This window comes from Camelina sativa, chromosome 11 (genome assembly GCF_030686135.1).
Source record: "Camelina sativa cultivar CO46 ecotype springtype chromosome 11, ASM3068613v1".
Lineage (NCBI taxonomy): Eukaryota > Viridiplantae > Streptophyta > Magnoliopsida > Brassicales > Brassicaceae > Camelina > Camelina sativa.
The window spans coordinates 16,931,446-16,948,296 of record NC_141890.1 but is presented as its reverse complement, the minus strand read 5'-3'; the positions used below and the strand labels follow the sequence as shown (position 1 = coordinate 16,948,296).

Sequence of the window (16,851 nt, the reverse complement as noted above, 5' to 3'; positions counted from 1 at the left end):
GAGAGAGGTGTTGCCGCGATGGAGAAAGAGTGAAGGAGAAAAGAAGCAAGACAAGACTATCGACCATTGCAAAGTGTTGAATCGAGAAGGAAATCGATTTCAACAAAGGAGGGGATTTAAGTGTGCCGTGAGGGAGCTTCAACCAGAAAGTCCGACCACTCCTTACAAGAGATCGCCGGTTTTCTGTGAGTTCAGGCACATATTTCACCCTACTAGATGGGGATCAAAGACATCCATCTAGTGAACGGTTTGCATGAGCCTTTAGTTGCATTTGTACATGAATTTCTTTTGTGATTTTCTTGGTTAAATGCATGTGCTGTGAGGTTATACCAGTTACTAGTTCGAAATGTTCTAGTAACAAAGGTGATAACTAGTTTTGATACTTGTAAAATTATGAACTTAAAAACCATAAGAACTCAAGTATCAATCTTGCTGAAGTCTTAATGCGTTTTAGTCCGCGACAAAGTCTGTGTGTTTGTAGGGTTGGTTACGAAGTGCTCGGAGGTTACTGGGCTCGCTACCCTGGCTGAAACTGTCTACACGACGGTGTGGCTCTAAATGAAGTCCGGTTGCATGCCTTTATGGTTGCACCGCGGTTGTTCAAAGGGGTGTTAAGGAAAGGAAGCATACCGGGCCCATAAATTAAAACTTGTTTAAAACTCTTTGTTTTTATTCAAGTTTGTGTTGCATGTTGTTGCATGTTGTTGCATGTTGTTGCATGTTCTTGTGAATGCTTGCTAGATTAATTTGCTTAGCTCATTATCTTTTGCATGCTATCTCTGATTGTTTGTTGATTGCTTGTTGATTGCATGTTGTATGTTATTGGGGTTTGGGATTGGGGGATAATTTCTTTGCTGGAACTCTGAGCTCACTAAGTAATCTTAGATTAGTTATGATAATATTTTGTGTTGCAGGTAACCCTAGAGGTAACTAGAGGGTGTGGTGAACGATAGGAACCCGGAATAGTTTTATTTTGTGTCTATTGTAAAATTCAAGTATGTTCTTTTCAAATCAAACTTTGGCACTAGGCCTTATCCAAAACTCTGCCATCTTTTGGTATCTATTTTGTAACAAACTCTTTTTATTTATCAAAGCATTCGGATTTTTTTTAAACGGGCGAGTGGTACTGATATAGACTTTCTCCGAGTCGACTCAACGCACGGTGTGTCACAAGGGTTGCAAAGCCTTAAGGATGTGTCGTGTGGTCGGGAACCTCACCGATGGACTGGCCAAAGGGTCCTAATCCGTTCTTGCACCCGGCCGGATCATTGGTGAACGTTTCCAAAGTAGCGTCCCGGTGCCGTCCGCGGTCCACCCGGCCATACGGCGGTTCGGGGGTGTTACACCGTGGCTCTTGGAACACGACCAGTTATGATCCTAGTAATGATCATATTCTTGGTTGGGATTAGTTTGCCGTAGCTCTGACGAAGAACATAGGAAGGAGGTTCCATGGAGCAACAATGGAGCTTTGTATAACCGCGCCTAAGGTTCAGCCAACCCAATACAGTGCTACTCGAATTCACGTTCAGATCCGAAGGGATTTCATCCAAGCCGGTTTGACTGTAAGTCAAGACTTAGTTTATTTATTTTGCACTAAGCTGAGCTCAATTTATATTATAAATTTATAATCATGAATTATACGTTGTTTAATATAATTTTGAATAACACAAATAGTATTCACTAATTCAGGTAAATCCAGTATTGTACAAGGACCACCAACCTCGGACTTTCGTCTATACATATGTAAATCATTGAATGAATGAAAATTCTCTTTCAAATTTATCATTTTGTTTTTTGGATATATGTATGAAATAATTTGACTAATTATAATAATATATAATCATGGGATAGGCAAATGGAAAATCATGTTACAATAGCAACTGCAACACTGGGGTGTTAGTCCTTCGTCGAGACTTTCCACTTGGTTTGGCATTGAAGCCAGTGTCTATTCGTGGTGCTAATACGAGTTGTTATGGAAGCTTCCGTCTAGTCATGGTTTTCCTCTTTCTTAGTACTGAGCATTTTTTTGCCTTTCTTCTAATTTCTTCGTAGTGTGACTAACCATTCAAAAGTTCGACAAACATCATTGTAATGTCAAAAATAACCTATTCTGGTAACAGGACCAAAAATATGAAAATTGGTGGTTTCAATTTGGTAATAATGCTGTAGAAATTGGACTTTGGCCGTGGCATAGGTTTAATCAAAGCTTCGGAAATTTGGTCGAGTGGGGTGGAGAAGTGTACAGCGCATTTCTGCCCAGTCCTCAAATGGGATACGGATATTTTCCTTTCGAGGCAGTACGTTACGATGCATATATCCAAAATATATCTGTACTCGACCGTGATTATAACATAGACCGCAATGTGATGGATCTCGAAGACTTTTCGGACGAGGCTATAAAGTGATAGACACCCGAAATCCTAAACATCGTGGTGGTCATATAATCTTTTGCTAGATTAAGAGCACGGGTTAAAATTCATTTTATTTATATTGTAATTTTTATATAAAATATAATTTATGCGATTGTTTTTAAAAGATTTTTTTGAATAAAACATTATGCAATAAAATCATATGCTAAATATGATGGTTTGAAAAAAAACACATATTTTGTAAGTTTTATATTGTTAATGATTCTAGATAAGTACTCGTGCTATAACACTGGTTAAATTTTATTTTATACAAAATTTTGTATATTTGATATTTTAAAATAAAATTTTAATATGTTGTATTAGGTTATATATGTGAAGTTATTTCAACAATGTATATTCTACATCATGGCTTGAATGATAAGACATAATTTTGTAAATTTGATTTTTAAAAAGCGAGTTATTATATTATGAGTAATTTAATATATTGTTATACTTTTTGTTTTAATATACTTGGTTTCTTGAAATTTTTTCATATTATAGTGACATATTATTGACATTGCTATAACAAATAATTTGGAGTGTTTATAGTTTCTAACTTTTATATGAAGTTTCAATATATTAAAAATATTTTACCATAAATTATTTAAAGTTTATTATGTTATATAAAATTAGAAAATTCAACAAAAAAATATAAAATTGAATTTAAATAGTCAATTTTTGACCCGTTACTCAGTAAAATTTTTAATTCAATAAATATTACTTTAAAAAGTAATATTATTAAAGCTTGGATATACTATAGATTGAACAATTTATATTTGTTTTTAAAAATTCAACTTATGTTATATCCGAAAATAAAAATATTTTTTAATTATAATAAATAATATGATAATTTATTTGTTTCAAAAAATAGAATCATATATAAAAATGAGAAATGAAGTATAATGATAATTAACAAATTTATATGTTAAGTTAGATATAAAAAGATTTTATTTGATGAATAATTTAATAAAGGAAATTAATATGGTAAGTTAGATGATATGATTCTTTAGAATATTCTCTTTAAGATTTTATGTATAACCTATTTGTAAACAATTAATCTATCAATCAATATATAACCTATTTGTAACCAACTTATTAAAATTATATAGTCTACAAAAAAAATTTATGTACTTCCGTTTATTATAAAGGGGATGGTGGTCCAGGAAATATTGGAAAATGATTAGATCTTTATATTATGAAAGTTAAAATTACATGGACTTAATTTTACAATAAAAACACCGCCTTCTACAAGTTACTTTTAAACATGCTCTTCTAATGACTATATATATACATGCACAAGACATAGCTAATGATATCTACATAGACCAAATTAATCAAGTAATCTTTTGCGAATCAAATGAAAATAGAGAAATTTATGATTTATGCCATGTACAGTGCAATCCATTGTGAGTAATGCCACTTTTAACATAGTCTTTTCTAAAATGCCATAGGACCCATTTTTGACTAACCTAAAATGACAAAATTGTCCTTACCTAAAGCTTTCATTTGTTTCTCTTTTCTTCTCTCAGTTCTCTCAATTTCTCTCAATCTCTCTCGATTTCTCTCCAATTAACATTTTTGTTTTTCTCAAAACCTCGAAAACTTCATTCACTTTCTCCAAACCCCTATCTCTCCACATATCCAACTCTCTCTCTCTTTCCAAATTTCTATCTCTCTCATTTTAAACCTCTTTATGATTCACCTGTCCAAAATTTACGATTCGAAAAACACATTTGATGCATCTTTGGTGGACCAGATCCACAGTCTGGTGGACAAGACTTTTTTTGTCTCTCGATGGACCAGATCCGGTGGACTAGAGAACTGGTAAACCGAAATTTTCCATTTTACTAACAAATCTTGGCCATCCTTGAGATCTTCTGAAGCTGATATGGTCCACTAAATAAAAGAAAGATTTGGGGATGATAAATACCTTGGTTGTCGGATCTGGTCCACCAGAGGCACACTATTTTCAATGCATGTGTGGTCAAAAGACATGCAGTGGACAAAAAGCGCCAACGGACAAAATTTGGACACAAAGAATTTTGATGTTTGATCTGATCCATTGTATCTGAAGACCTGTTGTGCAAACAAAATTGGGAGTGGACATAAAAAAACCTATCGAGAAATTGAATCTGGTCCACCCAAAGAACAACAAAATCACTATATGTCTTAGCAGATTTGTAGGGTAGACAAGTTATTTTAACCAAGCAGATCTGATCAATTCGAGAGGTCGATGGACAAATTAGGGATGGACTAAACCTGACTAGGCGGATTTGGTCCACTGGAAAGTTATTTACTGAAGGGTTATTCCCATCTTTTTGCTATGTGGCATAATAATGAAAAGTTGCAGAATCGATAAGTTTTGTTTCAAAAGTGGCATTCTTGACTAAAATCCCATGAATATATGTCTTCCTGAAGGGCATTTTTATCAAACAAGTTATGGTCTACGTATATGGGTAATTTTTGGTCTTGAGAGTTTAGAGTTTCGAGTATGCAAATTGTTTTAAAAATCAGGAGAACGTATAGAGAAGCACAACACACTGATATACATTTGGAACGCGCCAAGCCAACATTTTCTATTCAATCTTATTAACAAAATTCATCTTTTACAATGATACAATTTTGTCTCGGTCCTTATTCAACCTATTCAACCTAATAGGATTGATCCTGACTAAAAATGAATCTAACCCTCTCTTTTTTCTATCTAAACACACACCAGTGTAGAACTAAGAGAATGAGAACAATTATTTGCATGCTTAATCACCTACCTGATTAACGACACAGAGAAATGGGAACACACTTTCTACGCCTTTTTTTTGTGGCTTCGAAGTTAACAAACGTATCAATATTCTAGAGTGCTCAAATGGCTTATGGCCAAGTCCTAGAATATTTATACACGACTTGAGAAACCCTGCTTGTTGCTCAAGATTATCCTTTCTTTATTTGTTATAGAGAATATTCTCCATATCTCCACGCCCAATTTTGTATCTATCTTCAATGCCAATTCAGCAACCTTTCTCGGCACATCATCACATCTACTCATGCCATGCCACGTCAGCTCACGCATCCATGTTAGCAACTCAAGCATCTGTGATCTGATGCAGCTTAACTCAGGCGTATGTGATCTGATGCAGCTACCTAATCGACACAACGCTCTGTTCGGCACATCGACATGTTCCTCATAGAGAGTTGTTCCTGAATCTGCATCTACAATCTCTCCCTTTTTGACTCAGTTTGATACTCAAGCATCTTTCTGGTTCAACCTGAAAAGACACTCCAACAAACACAAGCCAAAAACAGGACAAGCAACAACTAGACAAAACAACAATCATTATCTAGCAAGATCAATAAACAGCTTGTTCAAATAGAACTATGATTAAGAACCTAAAAATCAGAAACCCTAGCGGCTGCAGCGGAAACTATGTTTTTAATAGTTCTTTAATAAGACTTAATCAATTGATATATTCTTAATCATTAACAACCTAAGATCAAAAACCACTATCAACCTAAGATCAACCAATTAACTCATTAAGTCTCCCCCATAAACAATGATTCTCCCCCTAAATCAAGAAGCTACAAGGATTCTCCCCCTAAATCAAGTAGCTACAAGGATTATAGAACTCCTTATCATTAGGCGTTTATTAAAATGATATCATAACAGAATCATTCTTCCCAAGCTTGAGTGATCAACTAAGTCAAAAACAGACATATGTATCACATCAGTACGCTGAGTTATGGGAATCACTTACCTGCTAACAGTGATTTGCATCCTTAAGCACTTGATGACCAGTCTCGTCGCCTAATGAAACTGCATCTTGTTTGTAGGCATTTTGACTATCCTTACAACTACAACTAGGTGTTAGGCAATAGGATGCTGATAGTCAAGAATTCGAACAGTAGGTAACACTTTGATCGAATCACAATAACGATGTGACCATACACAAGCTTTGCAAGAAAAAAAACAACATCTTCTGTATTATGTTCTATATTTTCAAACCTCTGCTTCACTGTAGATATCTTTCATTCTTGCATCTAAACCAGTTTCTTCAAGGAAAATGGAGTATAGAACTGCGTCTTGATTTAGAATCGGATTTGATCTTGCTTGCTTCTTAATTATGAATTTTTTAGAAACTCTGCCTACCATCTTCTATCCATTAAAATCGCATCTCTCTCTCTCTCTCTCTCTCTCTCTCTCTCTCTCTCTCTCTCTCTCTCTCTCTCTCTCTCTCTCTCTCTCTCTCTCTCTCTCTCTCTCTCTCTCTCTCTCTCTCTCTCTCTCTCTCTCTCTCTCTCTCTCTCTCTCTCTCTCTCTCTCTCTCTCTCTCTCTCTCTCTCTCTCTCTCTCCAAACGACGTCATTTCGAGAAGAAAAAAACGACATCATCTTATTTTATAAAATAATTTCCGTTTAAGAATTTAATAACAGTTTGACTAATTTAAATACGGTCAAAGTATGTAAACCAAAATCTAACATTGTCAAACAAAAATGTTATGATTCTTTGGGTAGTCCTTCATGGTATATTGCCAAATTTCGAGTACCATCTTAATATATAGCATTTACAATTTCCATGGTGTTATAATTTGCTATCAATGCCCAATTTTTTATATATAATGTCCGGATTGTCTATGAGGCTGGGGTCTAAATATTTCATGTTACTTTCTTCTCTTTGTTGAAGCTTCAAAAACAAAATAAAAGTTGTTTTTTTTTCATTTAGTCTTCTCTAGCTACGGATGTATAATCTTCATTCTTCTCCCATCAAACACTCCCAACTCTCTGATTTCCAAGATAATTTAGACTAGGTAACGGGTACGTACACCGTTCAAAACTTAGAGCTAACTAAAAAAATTATGCAATTTCAAAATCATCAAATACTCCCCCAACCTTCTGGTACGTACACCGTCCAAAAACTGTGATTTAACATAGGAAACTGGTGACTTTAGATACTACTTAGCCTATACGGACTGCATCAACCTCTTAGCTTCTTCTCGGACCATGTTTCGAGAGAGAGTTATTTGTCCACTTGGTTCAGATTTTGACATTTCTTTTTTTTGGTGAACAAGTAGAGAATGGTAATTATTTGAGTAATGTTGAGTAATATTGATATTGATGATGAGAATAGTAATTCTTGTCTAGCTAGTGATAATGATTTTCATGTATGAACATAACGTATGGTAAATCTAAAGTACCCAAAAAATATATATATTTTTAAAGTACCAAAAATATTCATTAATTAGTCTCACATATTTGTGTTCTTCTACGGTCTAAAAATACCTTGGTTCTGTTAAGTTTAGAAATCCATCCTTAATTCTTCCTCGTAGTGACTAACGTAATAACATGCAAAGACGAACCTGATCTTTGGACAATGTACGTATTGTTTGGACTATGTTTCCAGCAGTACAGGAGACACAGAAACAAAGGCAAATTAATATAGGTCCATTGGAGATAAGAGTGGTGAGTTTGGGTACTTATGATTTTTTTTTTTTTCCGTATCAAGATTAAGTTTTTATACAATTTCCGCAAATTTTGGACAGAACTACAAGTAGCAGAAATGAAGAAAGGCTAAGGAGAACAACGAACACTATAACACTACACACAAGATAAGGAAGCAGAAGTGAAAACCAAAAAGAGAGAGATCCAGGAAGAAACACCGATTCCGAACTACGAAGCTCGGACATTTGCATGATTTCCTCAATGGGAATAACTTTTTTGTAATATTAAAAATAAATATATCAATGCATGTATCAATAAGGGTTATATAGCTAGATCAAAGTCGTGTAAGAGACTCAAAAATAGCATGACCACATTTTTTTTTTTGGTTACTTAATTAAAATACCATGCATGAAGAACAAATTTCAAGTTGACCCAAAAAAAAAAGGAACAAACTTCACTCTACTGTTGCCAACCTTTACTTTCGATAAAAATAGAAGTGAGAGACCAATTGCTTTGGTCACATAATTATAACTGATAACAATATCTTTGTGGAACCAAAAGGGCCTTTCTAAATTTCCGTAAACAATTGGGAAGAAACTAAAAAACTATCACGATCATCAAAGTTCATCAAAGATCATCAAAGTTCATAGAAAGTAAAACAGCCACTGATCAAAATTCACAATTAAGTACGAGTTGGCATGTTGTTGAACCTCTAGGAGAGAGTAACAAATCCTGGATCATCATCTCAACTGGAACTTGTCTTTCTGGAGCGTCCAAAAACAAGATTGTCCCAGTCTTCAAGCAATAAGCATTTCTCAAGATATATTTCACCAGATGTCTCTCTTTCTCCGTCCCAAACATCCTTGTCCACTTGAAAGTTTCAAGACTCGATAACAAACATTTAGGAACACAATTTAGTTCATCCTCCCAGGGAAGCAGTGGATGGAAATAACCCTCTTCATGACCCTGAGATAATTTATAAAAAAAAAAAAAGAGAACATTAATCGAAATAAATTAAAGCATAAGAAAATGACTTTAAACGAACAAACTTACATCATGCAGATAGACCTCCAGCTCTTGTAAATTTGGAGAATCTTTGAGTAACTGGGCAAGTAACTTTGACCAATCATAATCACATTGACACAACTTTAGATGTTTAAGATGATTGAAGACAATACCCTCACGATATAACGCCTGCACACGACGGCAAAGGATTCATGCAACATTAAGAAAACCTCCTTTGGTGTCCTAAAATGAGATTGAAATGAAAACATATATTACCTCAAGGGGATTGGCTCCTACGCATAATGAAAGCCGCTTAACAAATGTGATTGATGTAACAAACTTGTCAAAACAAAGGTATACAGAATCAATTTCCACTTCCTCCAGCTTGGGCATAGTGTTAGAAGAGAAGGAGAAACTACCATTCTCACTATAATCCTCAGTAACTTTGAAATACTTCAAAGAAGGAGTTCTTACCACAAGCTCACGAAAATCATTATTTCTTATTATCTCAACAGTTAGTCTCTGTAAGGAGGGGACATTTACCTTCCATGTTCCAAAATAGTCAAATTCACTTCGTTCCAACACTAGATCTTCGAGAACAGGGCAACAAGAAAGGAGTTTCGTAAGAGAATTCTCATCTGAGTAAGTCACATGTCGAAGGAGCAAAGTTTTCAAGAAGGGGAGACATGCCATGCGAGGAACATCGATGAGAACATCGTCATTCAGGTTCAAGATCACTAGCGATTTGCATATATACAAACTACTAGGCAATCTAGCAGGCTGTCTCATAAAATAAAATGAATGAATTCCTCTGAAGGCAAGACTTAACTCACGGATACAGTGAGAAACTGCAAATGCAACCCATAGTTCGATAGCTTGAGGCTCAAATGTTGGTACTGGCCCATTGAACTTGAGACGCAAGCTTTCTATAACTGGAGCTTTATGAAATGGCAAATTCAGATTTATAAAACGCTTTAACCTCTCTTGCTCAGCAGCAGAATAATCGGAGCAATCGTACTCAAGGTTAGGCAACCACATCCAAAGAAACTCCCATCGCTTGGATAAAATACTCGTGCTAACTGCAGTTTTAGTTGGGAGAAGCAGTAGTATCTTCAAGATTAATTCATCAGGCAACCCACTAATCTTGTCCTTATCTTTAGAATCTTGACATTTATCTTTTCTTCTCATCGTTGATTCTCTTGCCATTTCTCTTGTCAATTACTTAAGCGCTGTCTTAATTGCAATACCAAAGAAGAACATAAGATAACAAAGAAGAACATAAGATAACCGAAGAAAATCTTAAAATGTCATTGGTTGGGAGTTGGGATGATGTATCTAAGGCCTAGGCCGACAAACATGCTTGTCCTCTTAATTTAATTTTCATGAATGTCAATTCCTTAAATTTAATCGTAAATGTTCACTCAATACTTTGATACCATATTTATGTAAAATCTTTAACAAACATATATCCAACAAAGCCATTTATGTTCCATATGTAACAAATTTAATGTCACCCATTTCTCCGATTATGTAAAAATCATAATTGTATCAACTTACCTCATGTTCTCGACGCAAAAAGGAGCATCAAACTGCGTTATGATTTAGAATCGGATTTGATTTCGCTTGCTTCTAAATTTTGAATTTCGTAGAAATTCCGCCGCCGTTTACCCTCTGCTATCCATTAAAATCGCCTCTTTTCTCTCTCTCTCTAAAAACATGTATCATGTTTTATCTTCAAACCCTAGAAGTATCTAAATATCTTTTAAATATTTTCAAACGACGTCATTTCGAGAAGAACAATAAACGACGTCGTCATGTTTAATAAAATAATTTCTGTTTAAGCATTCAATAACAGTTTGATTTACGTAAGTACGGGTAGTGTATGTAAACCAAAATCTAACACTATCAAACAAAAATGTTATGATTCTTTGGGTAGTCCTTCATGGTATATTGCCAAATTTCGAGTACCATCGCATTTACAAATTCCATGCTGTTATAATTTGCTATCAGTGCCTACTTTTTTTTATATAATGTCCTGATTGTTTATGAGGTTGAGGTTTAAAGTTACCTGAATATATATAGGACGTGATACTATATATATTTATAAAAAATTATGTGTTTTCTTCTCCCACCCGGCCCTCAATGGTCATCAAGACATTATAGTCACCGTCCAATCAACTGGTTAAGCAAAACTCGATTCTCTTTCTCAATGGGGGAAATACGTTCAAGCCACTATCCACTACCCACTACCATGAGTATGTGACTTTCTCAATGGGGGAAACTCGACTGTATCTGTAACAGAGGTTTTACAGTAGAATCATTTGTTGCTGAGCAGGTGTAGGAAACTGAAAAAGAACAATAATTAAAGTTTGGCTTTGTTTAAGAAATTATTATTATCATCAGCAGTTAACTAACAGTTAAGCAGAGAAATATTAGAGTGGAATCTGCTCTTTAGAAAAGAGTTACAGTAGAAAATATGGATTTCGCTATCAGAGATATATATTTGCGCACGAGTAGTCATTAATAAAAAATAAAAAAAAAAATTCGTACATAAATTTTCGGTTTAAATATTGACCAACAAAAAAACCTTCATATTTTCTCAAATTATCCGTGTTAAATCTCGTTTACTCTTGTAAATCATTTCATTCCTATTGCTTTTAAGTTTTAACTGTCTCGTACGTATGTTTAAATTTATAAAAAACCAAAACGGAAATTTTTTTTTTATTTGTTCTAAACCAAGTTTTGGTTTTTCAAATTGCTAATATATTTTGTTTAATCTAAAGAAAAATTAAGTACACATTAGGATGGCAAAATATTAGCTTAGCACTTTGAAATTATCACAATTTATTTATCACTAATCTTGTTTTGTTAGTATTATACGTTGGCAACCACAATGAAACAGTAGAGAATGATAATAGTTTAGGCACTGTTGAAAGATAATGATTGTTCTTCAAGAGTTACATCTTTGATCACATAATTATAAGTCATAACAATCGCTTTGTCGAAGCCAAGATCTAAAAATTGGGAAGCAATTTCCAAACTATCAACACTGGCGGCATTGAGGTGATCATCACGTACGGTTCATATAAATGAAAACAACAAAGTAGTATGAGTTGTTTTCGAACCTCGAAAAGAAAGTACCAGCTCCTGGATCACCATCTCACGTTCATCTTCAGTCTCTAGAGCAGACCGGAACCAGATTGTCGCAGCCTTTAGGCAACGAGCAGTTCTCAAGATGTATTTTGCCAAATCTATCACTTTTGGTGATCCTTGTATCCCTGTCCACTTGAAAGTTTCAAGACTCGATAACAAGCATTCAGGAACACAATTCAGTTCATTATCCCAGCGAAGCAGTGGATCCAGATTACTCTCTTTATGGTCCTGAGATCAAACATTAGAGCATGGCTTAAACATAAGTTACGGTAAATTAAACCAAAACAGAAGGACTCTATGGAAGAAACTTACATCATTCATATAGACCTCTAACTCTTGTAAATTAGGAGAATCTTTAAGTAACCGAACAAGTAGTTTCGACCAATTTGGATCGCATGGACATAGCTTCAGATGTTTTAGCTGGTTAAAGACAATACCTTCACGATACAACGCCTGCACATGATGAAAAAGGATTCAACCTCAAGATAACCTCAAAAAGTGTTCTAAAATGAGATTGGTAGATAGATGTAAACAGATTACCTCTTCAGCATTGACTGGTATGCATAATGAACGCCGCTTGACGAATGTGACTGATCTAACAAACTTTTCGATATCGGGGTATGTCGAATCAATATACGCGTCCTCCAAGTTAGGCATATCTTTTGATTCGAAGGAGTAGCTATTGTCCTCAATATCAGTTACATAATCTTCTTTATAATCCGTAACTTTGAAATACTTCAAAGAAGGAGTGTCTATCACAAGCTCCTCAAAACCAGAATGTCTTGTTATCTTTAGGGTTAGTCTCAGCAAGGACGGGACAATTACTCTAAATGTGCTAACATCCTCAAAATTATCACCTCGTTCCAGATATAGATTCTCGAGAACTGGGCAAATGGAAAGAAGTTTGGGAAGGGACATGTCACCTGAGTAAGACACACGTCGAAGGGACAAAGTTTTTAAGGACGGGAGCGACGCCGTACGAGGAACATAACCCACGTGAACCATGTGTTTCAGTTTCAACACAAACCATTGTATACAAACTGCTCGGCAAGCCAGTAGGATAGCGCGTACAAGAAATGTTGAGGTTTAACTCGCGGACGCAGCCGGAGACTACAATTAAAACCCACATAGTGATATTTGCAGGTTTAACTAGTCGATACGATGGATTGGGCAATTTGAGACGAAAGCTTTCTATGACTGGAACTCTACGTAATGGCAGATGACAATCAATAAACTCGCGTAACCTTGCTATGTCATAGAATGAGGAAACGTACTGTATCTTTAACCTCGCCCATTCATCCTCTGAGTAATCATTAGAACTGTACTCAAGCTTAGGCAACCACATCCAAAGGAACTCCCATCGCTTGGATAATATACTTGTGCTTACAGCAACTTTTGTTGGGAGAAACAATAGTACCTTCAATAGCAATTCATCAGGCAATTGACTTATATAATCCACGTCTTCACAATCTCCAAAACTCTTTTTTGGGGTTAACGAAGATTCTCCGATCGTTGACATAAACACCAATTTGTAAGCATACGAAACTTTGGTTGAGGCGAGGAAAATAAAAATAGAGGAACTGAAGAAACCCTAAATAAAATTACTTATGATCTTTTCTACACTAAATAAAGAAAAAAGAGGGCCGGCTCTTAAGTATCAAGCCTAAACAGTTGGGCTTTTTTGCTTCTTAAAAGATAACTAATAAAAATGGGCAGATATATAGAAGGAGAAGATCATGTAATTAATACGAAGATATTGTAATATTTATTATACAGATATGTAAAGATTTAATTATATTTTAGTTTAGAAAATTATCTTACTATATCTTCATATTAATTACATCTACATATTAACTCATAGTAGCTCATACAGTCATTTACACTGTTTGGCATGAAAAAAATGCTCTTGTTTTCACCGGTACCTGCACCCCAGTTGAAGGACTTTTTCTCCAAATCGACAGGAGGATCCGTGACATCTGTCTGGCGAGAACCCGCAACTCGAGGCTGCAAGACCTTCTCTTGATCTGGTTCCGCTCTTTATCTCCCTCTTAATCTTCTTTTTCTCGTTAATTTTATAGGTTCTTGTACCGGGCTTGTTCACCCCGAAGGTAGTTGTCGTTTTATGACACCCTTATAACTAAACTATGTATCCTCTTATGAAGTTATAATACCAGAAATTTTGAAGAAAAAAAAATCTTTATATTAATTACATGATCTTCTAAATCCTAAACTGTAAAAAATAGCTTTCTATAAATATATTGAAAAAAGTGAAGGTACCAAGATTTGGAAAGCAATAAGAACTGTTTACTATATGCTGATAGGTCACCCAATAAGGTTTTCTTTGTACGACTGTGAACACATATGAAATAACTACGGGCCGGGTGACAAAGGTTTTTATAATATGCTGAAAGCCCCCCATGAAAACTTGGGTTCATCCCTCGAAGAATTGAAGAAAATAGCTGGGTTGGTGCAGTGGAGAGAGTGATCTGACAACTATAGGCTACGGCTGGGCTATCTATATCTACTAGCTCTATAGCCTCTATTCATACTCGGAACGGAGAGACGAAAAAGTTGCCGCTTGACATTGCCAAGAAAGTAGAGGATTTGACTTGATTCGCTGAATATCCATGGGAAAGAGAAAGGTTCAAAGCGCTGGTCAAGTCGATGATGAGATCAGTGGTGTACAAAACTAAGCAGTATTGACTTTTTTTTTACAGATTATGGATGAAAATCGGATTAAGATAGTTATTTATATATGAACAATACTTGGGTTCACCGCTAGGAGTGAACCTCTTCATTCATCCCTTTATAAAATAAGAAAATAAAATCTGTATGTATTATTATAAAATTAAAAACTTAAACTGCTCTTTAATAAACCCAAACCGACATATAATTTCGTTCTACTTGTAAAATCTAAACCCTAACTATCTCATTTGTGAACCCAATCCGACATATAATTTTGTTCTACTTGTAAAATCTAAACCTTAACATCTCATTTGTGAACCTAAACCGACATATAATTTCGTTCTAATTGTAAAATCTAAACCCTAACATCTCATTTGTGAACCCAAACCGACATATAATTTCGTTCTACTTGTAAAATCTAAACCCTAACCATCTCATTTGTAAACTCAAACCGACATATAATTTTGTTCTAATTGTAAAATCTAAACCCTAGCTATCTCATTTGTAAACCCAAACCGACATATAATTTCGTTTTAATTGCAAAATCTAAACCCACATATAATTTCGTTTTAATTGTAAAATCTAAACCCTAACCACTTCATTTGTAAACCCAAACCGACATATAATTTTGTTCTAATTTTAAAAATCTAAACCAAGCGAATATTTAACTTTCCTTAATTAAAAGTATAAGATAATATAAAGCTATCAACAAGCCATTGTCAAGATCATCAAGGTTCATACAAATGCAAGTCTGAATCTTATATATTATATAAAATGAAAAGGACTTTAGCGATTCAATTCCTGTATCAATACGAACGAGCTCACATGTTGTTGAAACTCGAGAAGCAAAACACAACTCCTCGAACATCATCTCACATTTACCCTCCCACTCTAGATAAGGCGGCTAACATGAGATTGTCGCACTCTGTAAGCAACGAGCATTTCTCAAGATATATAATTGACACCAGATGTATTTCTCAAGATATATTTGACCTCCCACTCTGGATAAGGTCCACTTGAGAGTTTCCAGATTCGACAACAAACATTCAGGAACACAATTCAGTTTTTCCTCAAAGCAAACCAATCATTCCATACAACTACAGGAATGTTCCTGACAATGAAACATGAGAGTTACTTTGGCTTAAATGTTTACAATAAATATATCTGGGCATTTTCTATCGGAAGAAAAGCTATCTAAATATTTGGGCATTTTCTATTAAGAGTTCAGTTAACTAGTATAATGGGCAGTACAAGTGGAAAAAACTTTTCTGGACTCTTAAAAAAATGCCAGTTTTTCCCATGTACTTGTTGCATTCTCAGCTTTTTTGGTTTTTAAAAAACCACCATCAAAAGCTTTATCCTTCATAACTTTATGTTTAAAGCATATATATACACGCCTCCAGTGGAACCATAGCATACTGCTCCTAAACCATGTTAACCGTAAATTCGCGTTACATGTATCAGTTTTTAGGTTAAACCCGTTTACTAATCATACCCAGCAACTAAACAAACTCGTTTTTTCTTTTCTTTTATTTATTAACACTTGGAGTTGACAAACTCGAATTTTTGTCTACAATCGCAATACCTACTGTCTTCAAAGATGACTTGTCAATCTTCTCATTCATCTTCTTAATCATCTCTTCCTCCATCTTCTTCCATAATGTCTTTTGGAGTTCCATATTATCTATCATTAGCTTCTTCAAATCATTGTGATCCTCTTTGACCATCCTAATTTCATCTAACAACGCTTCATCGACCCATTTAAACAAATGGTGTTCTTTCTTTCTCTATGACACATCAACAGTTTCATCAAGAATTGAACAAATTATGAACAACAATCGGACCTCAACAATTCAACTAAACAAAACAAAAATGTACCACACCACCAGAATAGAAATTGAGCATCGGTAGAATCTCCTGTATGGATTCCTTTTTGTCTTCGACGTGAATGTGATAACATCTTCACCACACCAGCATGAAGGCGGAACAACTGGAGAAGCCTCTGGACGAGAATGCTTTGAAGATGAAGAGTAGCTCATGGTTTTCTAGAAATTTGATGGTCGAGCATATGAAGTCATGAAGAATAGACCCTAAATCCCCTATCAATTGTCTCCTCCGAGGATTCGTTTAGCTCTAATAACCCTTTTACATAAAGTTCAATTTATTATCA

General features: G+C 35.0%; 1 protein-coding gene and 3 pseudogenes across 3 annotated transcripts; 1 reads left to right on the top strand and 3 right to left on the bottom strand.

Annotated features, from left to right (window-relative positions):
• Window positions 1-1,220: 1,220 nt before the first annotated feature.
• On the top strand, window positions 1,221-3,588 carry LOC147934127 (uncharacterized; annotated as a pseudogene).
• A 4,712-nt stretch (window positions 3,589-8,300) lies between these two features.
• LOC147934126 (putative F-box/LRR-repeat protein At4g15060) lies at window positions 8,301-10,577 on the bottom strand. 2 transcript variants are annotated; one of them, XM_087475929.1, is made up of 4 exons: window positions 10,401-10,577; window positions 9,120-10,072; window positions 8,892-9,032; window positions 8,301-8,804 (listed from the first exon to the last, which is right to left on the bottom strand). In XM_087475929.1, exons 2-4 carry the CDS (start codon window positions 10,047-10,049, stop codon window positions 8,508-8,510), a joined length of 1,368 nt encoding a protein of 455 aa, XP_087332055.1. In that variant the 5' UTR covers window positions 10,050-10,072; window positions 10,401-10,577; the 3' UTR covers window positions 8,301-8,507. The 2 variants fall into 2 exon arrangements, with proteins under 2 accessions (XP_087332055.1, XP_087332054.1); XM_087475928.1 differs by having other exon boundaries at window positions 9,120-10,076; window positions 10,401-10,541.
• A 1,173-nt stretch (window positions 10,578-11,750) lies between these two features.
• Window positions 11,751-13,580, bottom strand: LOC147934125 (putative F-box/LRR-repeat protein At4g15060; annotated as a pseudogene). Its single transcript, XR_015572832.1, has 3 exons — window positions 12,537-13,580; window positions 12,309-12,449; window positions 11,751-12,224 (listed from the first exon to the last, which is right to left on the bottom strand). The product of XR_015572832.1 is annotated as a putative F-box/LRR-repeat protein At4g15060 (transcript).
• A 2,630-nt stretch (window positions 13,581-16,210) lies between these two features.
• Window positions 16,211-16,720, bottom strand: LOC147934124 (uncharacterized protein At4g04775 pseudogene; annotated as a pseudogene).
• Between the last annotated feature and the right edge of the window lie 131 nt (window positions 16,721-16,851).

Bases quoted from the DNA above. Each gene is read 5' to 3' on its own strand.
- LOC147934126 (XM_087475929.1), bottom strand. From the start codon at position 10,049: ATGGCAAGAGAATCAACGATGAGAAGAAAAGATAAATGTCAAGATTCT. The intron at 9,033-9,119 runs GTAATATATGTT...CGTCGTGTGCAG, and splicing joins TAGGAGCCAATCCCCTTGAG to GCGTTATATCGTGAGGGTAT. The intron at 8,805-8,891 runs GTAAGTTTGTTC...AAATTATCTCAG, and splicing joins TGGAGGTCTATCTGCATGAT to GGTCATGAAGAGGGTTATTT.